Below are 11,031 nucleotides of genomic sequence, written 5' to 3' on the forward strand. Positions count from 1 at the left end.
AAGAGCATTTGAACTATACTTCCTAAGGCAACTACAGCTTACACCTTTAATAACAGTACCTAATTCCTTCAGTTTCAGCCTACGAACTATACTACTAGTCTATTGCAGATTATAATTTACTGCTATTCACCCTCTAATAGAGGTGGCCAAGTTTACTGACCGGCTGAAGAGCAGACTATGATCTTCAGAAGTTTGAGAGCTGGGCACACGTGCCAGGGCTTGGAGCTTCTGCCCTGCACCACTACAAGGCAGAAGCCTGGAGCTCCCCCCAGTCTGGTAGGCAGAGAATGGGGCAGGGGACATGAGGAGCTCCATGAGCTGCACTTTAAAAGAGCCGCATATGCCTTGGGAGTGGCAGTTTAGCCACCCCTACCCTATAGCTTTTAATGTACAAACTTGTATTCCAGCATTAGCTTATGTGAAGATTTGTGCCAGGAATCCTAAGGCTAGTTTGCCACCTAAGAAATGTCATAACTAAACTGTAGGCATGTGCCCAAGTTCCAGTTTTCTTTTAACAGGGAGCAGCACCAGAAACAGAAGTAGAAGCAGTTTCCAAAACTTATCTTTTTCTGTTACTTGTTTCTTCACTGTTCCATAGCAACCTGAGCTTAACATGAAAATTTGATTTTGTGAATTAGAGTGTGGGCAACTATCAACTATGAATTAACTACTTAAGCATTTTGTTTCAGCCTCTTCTAGGTGCAAAAGTTTGTATATCCAATCATCCAGGAACCTGTAAACCCTTTTAAGCTGGCAGGAAGTTGGAGGTAACTGAATATTTTCCTGGTCATCGTAAATTTAATTGACCTCTTGAAGTGTTTCAAGAGGATAATAGAAGAATATAAATAAGTTATGCTCAGAACACATGCTGCTGCTGCTTTCCCCCTCCCTCCTAACAGAGTACTTTATTCTTTTTACAAATGAGCTCAGGCTTTTGGTTTGCGTACAACAGTTCAATACAGAAGTAGCTTTTAAAGTACAAGGTGTTTTAAGTCTGCTTAAATACATGTGCACAATTAAATTATTTGCAGTCACTTAGCAAAAATAATCACAATACCAATCAAGCTTTTTAGTGCTATACTAGTACTTTATTTAACAAAACAAACTACAAAAAGCTAAGAATTTCACGTTTGTTTTACAAAAAAAACCCCTAGAGATGTAGTTTCAAGAGTGATTTTGCTTTCCCTTAAACTGTTTAAGAATTTGCAGGTAAGCAAGGTAAAAATTCAATCTGTATTTCAGCTGTGGTATAACTTTAATGAGCTGAACCTCAGTTGTCCAGAACAGTCTGTCCCTTCACTTTCAAAAGGGTTCTCAAAGTGAGTCCGTAAACCATATCTGTAAAGAGCATGTTCCCTCCCATTGAAAATAACATTGCTGTGGTAACTAAATTGTTTACATGGAAAAGTGATTAAGATGGTTAGTGTACTGCAACCAGAATGAGGAGAGTGAAGTCAGCTTCTGAACCTACTTTATTACAGTGAAAGTTCCTTGTGGTTCTGTTCATATATTTAGCAAAACAATAGTACGGTATATAAAAAAAATCCAGATTCTTACGGCCCGGTAAGGCTGCTGCATTCTATCCAGTATGAACACTGATCAAGTGGAAGGGCATAAGTCTTCTATACAGCAATCATCACCTCTTCAAATCAGGGTAGGGCCAAGTCTTGCAGCACAATACTGAAAATCTGACAAGCATTACATGAGCTACTTCTATGAATTTAGCATTTTTCATCTTCAGAGGAACTTAACATTAACTCCCTCACAGAGATTGGGACTTGTATTTGACCTTTTCCCCTAGCTGCCACAAATTCAGTGCTGTTCAGTGTAATGGGTCTTGAGCACCAGCAAGGATTTCAAGAGTCCTTTATAAACAGTGCATAAAGACTGAAGTATTATTCCCTTTTCACAGATCTGTACAGCCATGTTAAATGTCTCCCAGTCATACTAAATCTGCAACAGGCCTATCACTAGAACCTTCTCCATCTAATTTCTTGGTCTATGCTTTAGCTACTTGGCCATGGTTCTTCAGGATACTGCATACAAAATTCTATTTGTAAGTCTGGCTTTAGTCACTTCCTCCTGTATCAGATTTGCCTCGAAAGCAGTTCATTCAGATTTACTTCTGTGCTTATTGGTTTCTGCCAGGCTGCAATTTCAGTGAAAGAGCATTTGATAGTAGGATGAAGGAAAAAGGAGCATTGATAATCTGAACTGTTTAAGACACACTCAAATTAATAGTCAGCATGCTACTGAGCACTAACACTGTGAAACTGATTTTTAATGCAAGCTTTCCTTTGGGAAAGTAATTAATAGCTTTTCTTTTTTAGACTAAAAGTTAGTGACCTGATGAAATACCCAATAGGTGCACAAAGTAGGCTATTTACACCCTTTTAAAGTAATATGGGTAATCCTAAAAAGCTTTAATACTTAACTTGTAAGTGTGCAATTGCAGATGGTAAGATAGACCATTATGGCATACAACCAGGTTGTATGTAGCTACTTAGAGACCTTAGTGCCTAGATTGATTATTTTAGCATCTCCTCTCAGCACATGGATCAATTATTGCTACAGGCTCAGCCATTTCACACAGAACTGCAGTATTAGTTAAAATTTAGCATAGTATATTAAAGGGGGACAAGAAATTGAAACCATGCTATTTCATACATGCAAAGTACTTAATGGAGCATCACAAGTAGGAAGATTCTCCCCAAGAAGCTGTTAGAGGTTGCTTACTACAATTTAGTGATATCTAAGTCAATGGTGAGTTGCACTATAAGCATTTCATTCTAGTGGTGGAAGCAGTGCCTTAAAAAGAAATTAAATTAAGCAAGTGTGATCACTACAGCTCAAGTCACTAAGTAAAATGAGCATACTGTAACCCCCACCACAAAGTTTTCCTCTTACATCATACCCAGCCTCTACTGCAACACCCCATGCAAGCTTAGAAATTTGAAGACTGGCTCTTTTTCCTTCTGTGCCACATACAGCCACCTTCTTCCTCCCTTTCCAAGTGGCTGGGTACCCATTAAGTGTGACCTTGATTACCTGATGAAATGGAGGTGTTAAACAATTGGCTCTCCTTAAAAAAACCTGTTATACCACTAAGGTAGTAAAATCAATTTATTTTTGAAAGTTGTTCCAGTGGTAATTATTCTCAGTTCTATTTTACATTAAATTGCTCCACTGCTGGGAAAGATCAAGAGTTCAGTTCATCATATTTGACAGTTATTTCTGAACAGTACGCTCACCTCAGTTCTGTGTAGTTTAAGAGCTATACCTAATTAAATCTCAAGTTGTACCATGTATCTAACTGTTTCAGTAGTATTAAGAATGAGGGCCACTCTCTCATTTATACTAAGGTGAAAGAATAAAGTTGGATATTCTAAATTGCTAGCGTATGGAACCCCCATCAGTAATTGTGATCTGGTCCTTTGCTGTTGTACAGTGCAGAGGGTTTGCCTCCTGTGTAAAGACTGTTGCCAACACAACTACTCGCATCCAGAATTGTCCTTGGAGATAACACTACTTCCAGACTTCAAATTGACTCTAGGAGAGATGTTGAATTCACTAAGAATCTTTCCAGCATGTGATGATGGGCAAGCATAAATATAAGCACCAGACATAATCCTGAGATTAAAATGCAAAGGGTTCAGTCAGTTTCTCCCCCGATGAATTAACTGCTTTGCTGAATCAGGAGAAGTATGACTACAACATGACAAACCATCCTCCATTTAGCTGAAGTGGCTTGTTGCTTGCATTAGCTGATGTACAAAGTTGTTGTTTTGAAGGTAGCATTGAACTGATTAAGTGTATTTGATTTACTACAGGGTGACCAGACAGCAAGCGTGAAAAATCAGGACAGAGGTTGGGAGGTAATAGGAGCCTATATAAGAAAAAGATCAAAAATTGGGACTGTCCCTATAAAATCGGCACATCTGGTCACCCTAATTTACTATGATCAGCCTGTACAAGATTTCTTAATAATCTTTTAGATCCTGCAATGTGGTAATTAAAATGTTCTTTACTGGCTAGTTATGTTAAGTTTGTAAGTCAAGCACTGTTAAACGGGAAGCAGATGTTTCTAAAGTTACTTTCCACATCAAGACAAGAGAGTCAAAATACTTCACACTTCATTTACAGGGAAGTTTATAGTATAGTAGTGCCAGTAGAGGGAGTTTCAGACCTTAGACTCTGTTTCACACTGAGTGTGGTGAAGTGATTTGCAGGTATTGTTCATCTGTCATTGGCTCAGATGCTCAGTCCCTGCAGAACAAAGGCAGATCAAGAAATAAGCACCAGGAAAAACTATAAAACTAAACTACAAGTCCCAAATCACTACCTTTCCCAAACTGAGCAAAGTTCAAAATGATGATTAAGGGATCTTTAAAAAAAGGTATTTAAGCACCTAATGATTCAGACAGGTTGGATTTTCAGAATCACCTATCTTTAGATACCTAACTACCTGTATAAAAAGATGACTACGTTCCTTCCTTTTACTGTCAGAGAATGCAGGACTGAAATCCAGTTGCCTATGCCAAAATTTATTCTCCTATACATTTTTAGTGACAGATCTGTACTTTAGTTTCATGATTACTATAAACTTGAGTCTTCTACAAAACAAATCCTATTTGGAGGGTGCATAGCCCTGTATTTTTTAAATGTATGTTGAACTAGCATGTATTTAATAATGGGAATATACTGGAATCATCAACCTGAAGAAGCAAGTTAAACAAAACTTGCATGAAGTACAATACAATTTAAAGTCTGAGTAAGATTTAGGTATTTCCAATAGCTGTCATTTCACTATGACTCAGCTACTTTAAAAAACTGAGTATTTTACAACAAAATTTAAGCACTTCACTAAGTTCAAAACTTCACATAACTCCACAAAAGAAAGGGTCAAAGTTAATTTCTTTTTTACTGTCATTTAAGAACTCAGATTTATATACCAGCAGGTTATATTTGAAATTAAAATTTGTTTACAAAAAGTCTCTTTACTGTACATTAACTAGAGTATTTGCATAACATACAACTTCATAACACAGTTATCTTTTGCATCCAATATAATCTATGAAACTCAATGCATTTTGCTACTTGTGATTCTTCTAGTTTTTGTAAGGGTGGGGAAGTCACTGAACACTAACTGGGGCCTACTGATTACTTGAGCAAGCATTTCAAAGCTCTCTCTATGGTCCAATATCCCAGAACTGTTGGCACCAGTTAAATAAACTAACAATTTAAACAGATTAACAGGCGGAGGGGAGGGTGTAAAAAGAGTCTTTTATATAGATTACATACCATTCCCTGCTTCTCAGATTTTGCTGCTGTAAAAATCCCTCTAACATTTATACAAATACATTTGGATTCTTAGGCCTCACAATGTGCGCATTATATCAAACAGCAGCAAAAAAATTCTGTACTGCTCAAAGCAGTTACACCTGTTTGTGCCTTTAGAATACTAACTACATTTTAAAAAAGTCCAGATAATCAGTGCATAATCACTGAAGTAGGAACATACAAAAAATCCTAACAAAAGTAGCTATGTGTGCAGCAAAGAATGAAGTTCATAGCTTTAGGATACTACAAAATAAAAATGCATGAAGACTCTTATATAAACAGGATACACTCGGAAGAGATTAGGCAACTACACATTTGGAAAAAACACACTTCAGAAAGGTTTGCAGATGACAAGCCAGCAGTACATAGGACTCTAAAGGCACATTTCATGTAGCACAATGATTCTGTTCAGATCAACTGTTTATACACACACACACCTTAATGGTTAACTCTCATTCCCCCTGCCCCCAAAGCAATTTTGTTATCTTAAAGGGATGAGAAATATGTTTTCAGCAATGTTATCACCAGTCAGATAAATTGATCAGTCCAAATAGTAAGTAGTATTTTCCTCATGTTGATATGGATTCGGTGCACTACTGCAATCCAGGGGAAAAAAAAGGGGGAGGAGGGGCAGGATTAGTAAAGGCTGAATTGTTGTATTAATTAACATTTACTCATCAGATCCCACTGATCTCTTCTGTACTCTTTTGCGCGGCAACCGCCTTGGTGAAGCTTTATCTGAATGAGAAAAGGAGACAAGATTACCTAAACTGCTGCAAATAGTACATCAGATTAAAAGGGCACATTTTTCTTTTTTAAAATATTATTATGCTTTTCTTGAATAGAATGGAACTTGCCATTTGGCTTTCCAGCACACTGCCATGCAGGAGGCAGATTGAGATGAAAGAGAAACTTACTTGAGTGTTTTTGAACATGCTAATACCATAGTATTTAAAATCTATTTAACTTCCGGGCATATAAATGTTCACGTTCTTCGACACATACCTCACAGGACTGACTATATTTAGTTGTTTGTAAAAAACAAACTAAAAATGCTAAAATACACCCTAATGAAAGGTGCTTTGCATTCAAAACATTAATCTGTACCCAGCTAAAAAGATTACACACTATCAGTTCCTTTGGAAGCTATGCCAAAAATCCTACACTTACCTTCCGTTAACTAAATACTTTCCACAGTTTGCATATTATCTTCTAGCATCATATCAACCTCTAGAGAGTAATGCTTTACCAGCTGACAGCTGGAATCAAGTATTCCTTTAATAGTTTGTGGTAAACTCATCAGAATTCAGCAGGGCAAGAGAGATATTAGCCATAATGATTTTAAATCCCATGACTCTAGGAATCATTCAAGCTTCACAATACTATAAATAATCACTTGATGTTTAATCCTGGGGTAGTTTACAAAACTCATTATGGCAGGTCCACAACTGTCCTTTGCTCTAGGGATGCTTTTCGTGCAAACAAAAACAGTAGATGAATTTTCAGTCCTTGTATAAGACAAGCGCAGCTATTCATGGGTGGGGGAAAAGAATATCTAGATCATTGGTACCTTTATAGATCTATCTGTTTTTACAAATGCTTGTTAGGATAAGACACTTCAAATATAGGTCCTCAACAATCTCACTACTGAAAGTGTACAGAGATTCCCAGACAAACTTTACTCTACCTTTTGAAAGCTGTAAATATACAATTTTTAAAAAGGGAAGGGAAAAAAGTCTTAAATCTTCTACATAAACATCTGAAAGCCAGGAAGCTCAAGGCTATTTCAGCATCACATCGCTAATTAATGCAACCCAAAATATAAATCCATGCCTAAATTTGAACCCGTGGCTCCAGGGAGACTATTTTATGTCTTGTTTAGACCCCTATCAATCTCTCCATTTTACTCTAAAGTCCTCTGGTGCTAATTTATGCACTTTCATAATTCTGATACACATTCCCTCTACAAACCTCCTTATTCCTTCTAGTGTCTTTTATACCATTACCTCCCAAACCAAAAGACCTATGGAAAGAAATAGGTAGGACACAGGAAGGGACCAAATAGTTTTATAGCATTTCACAATTATGATGCAGTGTGCAAACAGCCAGTCCTCAGACCTTTATCGGTAAGAAAATACTATTCTTATTTTATTGATAGGGAAACAGGCACAGGAAGTTTAAGTAGTCTGCCCACAATCACAGCAACTCAGTGTCAGCCTAAAGATTATAAAGTAGGTCTCAACAGCATCCATGCCTAATAAAGCAGACCAGTGTCCCTCACGAGTCATTAACTGTCAGTTTTCTAATAGTTACTCTTACACTTCACATGCTACATTATCTAAGGCCACAGATCCATAGTCACTATCACTTCCATCAGCTTGCACAACTAATTTCATACAGGAGGTGCACACCGTGGTATTCTCCTGGATGCTGTTGCAGTACTCACCTACCTTTTTCCCTGTCCTGGTCATGAGTAGTTCCACACCATAATAAAGATTTGTAAAATTTCAGAGATTTGACTGTGTGCAAAATTCTACATGCAAGAGATATTATGGCATATGCAGTTACTTGTACTAAAAGTGAACTAACTGTGTTTAAAATGAGATCCATGACCTTGTTACCTTGTTATGTGTGCATGATTTTTGTTCTTTTCACTATAAGTTTCCTCACAATGGCAGCCTTCATCTATGCAATACTATGAGGGGAATAAAATGCTGTGCACTTTAAACTAGACTACCAAAACAAGAGTCACAAGAATACTAAAACTAAAGGAGGATCTATATCTGTTAAATGTTGCAATATGTTTACCTGCAACACCCAAACTTCTGTTGTAATCTTACTAGGGCTGTTGATTAATTGCAGTTAACTCAAGCAATTAACTCAAATTACTTGCGATTAAAAATATTAATCATGATTAATCGCAGTTTTAATTGCACTGTTAAACCATAGAATACCAATTGAAATGTATTAAATACTTTTTGAAGTTTTTCTACATTTTCAAATATAATGAACATAGAATACATGTAGAGTGCTCACTTTACATTTATTACAAACTTATTTTTACAGTGAAATATATTTTTCAAGTCACGTCACAGAGATTGCATGACAGTACTTGTATTATGAAAGTGCAACTTACAAATGTAGATTTTTTTTTGTTACAGAACTGCACTCAAACACAAATGTAAAACTTCAAAGCGTACAAGTTCACTCAGTCCTACTTGTTCAGCCAATCACAGTTGCTTACATTTATGGGAGATAATACTGCCAGCTTCTTATTTACAATGTCACCTGAAAGTGAGAACAGGTGTTCGCATGGCACTTTTGTAGGCAGCACTGCAAGGTATTTACATGCCAGCTATGCTAAACATTAATATGCCCCTTTACGCTTCGTGTAAGTTTGCCTAAGTTAGGCTACAAGGAGGGGTTGACCATCTTAGCTGGTCACAAGCTTAAACGGTATTATTTTGTGTTTGCTTACATGATAGTTGCTCTTTTACTAATACAGGATATCCTGTATTAGGTTAATACTGACATTTGTACTACTAAGCTCCTTATGGGAAGGCAATTTTTACGACATCTCTCAGTGCTGAGTAAACATATCTTGCCTCAAACTCTCTCCAGAAAGAGACACACAGAAAGTAGAGATGGCACATCAAACTAATAATACGTTGAATGAGCTGGATTCCTCAGATACTTTAATCTAGATCAGTAAGTAGTGAAGCTTTCACAACTTGCGATGATTCACTGCTTAAGTTTCATAAAACTACTTCTTCTCCAGATTCTTTAAGCCATTCTGCTTCATGAAACACAGTTCATCTAAGAATATTCGTTAAGCATATGCCACCTTTTTGTAATAATACTTTTGCTATTGACACAGTAATATGCGTATTTTTAAATAATGACTGTTTTGTAAAGCGTAGCTCTAAATATCGCATTTTGTAAGACGCTACAGTGAGCCCCAACAACTTTTGTCTGCTCCGCTAGTTCATTTTTCATTAGATTGCATCTCACCGTAGCTAGAAACAAGTCCAAAATAGGTGTACATGCCAAAGTGATCTATATCAGAGACTTTTTATAAAAACAAAACAAAACAAACTTCTATCCATCGCTTTCTAGACTGGCTTCAGCTGCCTACCTTCCAACAAGCTTGTTTACTGATGGTCAATGTACTCAGTCTGGAGAATTGAAGGGCAGGCTGCTGAGAAGTCCTCTAGTGGATAAAGACATGTTTCTCATTCCGTCTCCCTCCCCCAGTTTTCAGTCGTGAATGACACTATTAAAACATCAAATGATCATCAAATGATGATCTTGTACTTTATCCCACACACTACAAACAATATAGACTAATTTGTGTAGTTGTATTGGAGTCCTCAATATCACTACTTCTGTTATAGAATGTAAACCCAAATTCAGTATTGATTTGTTTGTGGCTGTATTTATACTTTTGGATGTTTTAAATTCTCTTGCTGTTTCTGTTTGCATTCGTGGTGGCTGCAGTTGCATAAGTAAGAATTAACGAGGCATCAAATTTGGTGCTTTTATATAGATAACTGAGGGGCTTCTTACTATGAATCTACATAAATGTGTCTCTGAACTAACAATTCTATTCATCATTACATTGTGCGAGGTCTGTAATGCACTGAAACATAGGTAAAGATTTAGGGCTGTCAGCATATTTTTGAAAAAATTATCACACGAACAATAATATGAATAGTGTTTAAACTTTTTATGATTTCTACGTTTCAAATATATTGATTTTCAATTACAACCACAATACTAAAAGTGTACCAGTGCATCTTAATTATTACAACATTTGCACTGTAAAAATACAAAAGAAAGTATTTTTTCATTCACCTTCAATAAGTACTGACATGCAATCATTTATCATGAAAGTTAACTACAAAGAGAATTGCATCTAAAAAATAAAACGCATTCAAACAGTAAAGACAATGTAAATTTAGAGCCTGCAAATTCTAGTCAGGTTATACTTCTCTTTTCAGCAAGTCACTCAAACAAGTTGTTTACGTTGCGGGAGATAATTGGCTGGCTTGCCTTTTTGTTAGAAAGTGTAACCCCTGAAAGTGAGAACGGGACATTCACCTGGCAGTGCTGTAGCCGATTTAGAAGATATTTCTACATGCCAGATTGCACTGAAAGAATTCAATATGTCCCTTCATGTTTCACTCACCATTCCAGGGATATTGTCATTCTGATACGGATTTGCTCCAATTAACAACTTCCAGGTATTGTGCCAATGCATGTTCATTTTCATATCTGAGTCATGCCACCGCAGAAAAGTTAATTTTCAGTTTTCAGTGTTTGGTTCTGTAGTGTTCTGACACGAATGTTCTCTTCTAAGACTTCTAAAGTACATCTTTACGCTTGTCTGCTCAGATTTTGTGACGCCGGACTTAGATCTAAACCTTGAATCGAGTGTTGTAGCGTCTTTAGTAAATCCACATTAGATACCGTGTTTGGGTTTTGTCAGATCTGAGTGAAGGTTCTTAAAATGAACTACATGTGTGGGTCATTATCCAGGCCTGCTATAACATGAAATATATGGCAGAATGCAGGTAAAAGCAGAGTAACAGACTAATATTCCCCCCAATAGTTCAGTCAATAATTAATTAACACATTTTTTAACACATCAATCATTCAGCTTGAATATGTCTTCTGAATGTGGCAGAAGCC

General features: G+C 36.7%; 1 protein-coding gene across 1 annotated transcript in view; it reads right to left on the bottom strand.

Annotated features, from left to right (window-relative positions):
• Window positions 1–1,066: 1,066 nt before the first annotated feature.
• Window positions 1,067–11,031, bottom strand: part of SSR1 (signal sequence receptor subunit 1) — a 41,952-nt gene continuing 31,987 nt past the window's right edge. The window contains exon 9 of the mRNA XM_075062834.1: window positions 1,067–4,266. Coding sequence (XP_074918935.1) covers window positions 4,260–4,266 — 7 coding nt within the window. The 3' untranslated portion in view covers window positions 1,067–4,259. The remainder of the gene's footprint in view (window positions 4,267–11,031) is intronic.

The sequence above is a fragment of the Chelonoidis abingdonii genome, chromosome 2, assembly GCF_003597395.2.
Source record: "Chelonoidis abingdonii isolate Lonesome George chromosome 2, CheloAbing_2.0, whole genome shotgun sequence".
NCBI classification, from domain to species: Eukaryota; Metazoa; Chordata; order Testudines; family Testudinidae; genus Chelonoidis; species Chelonoidis abingdonii.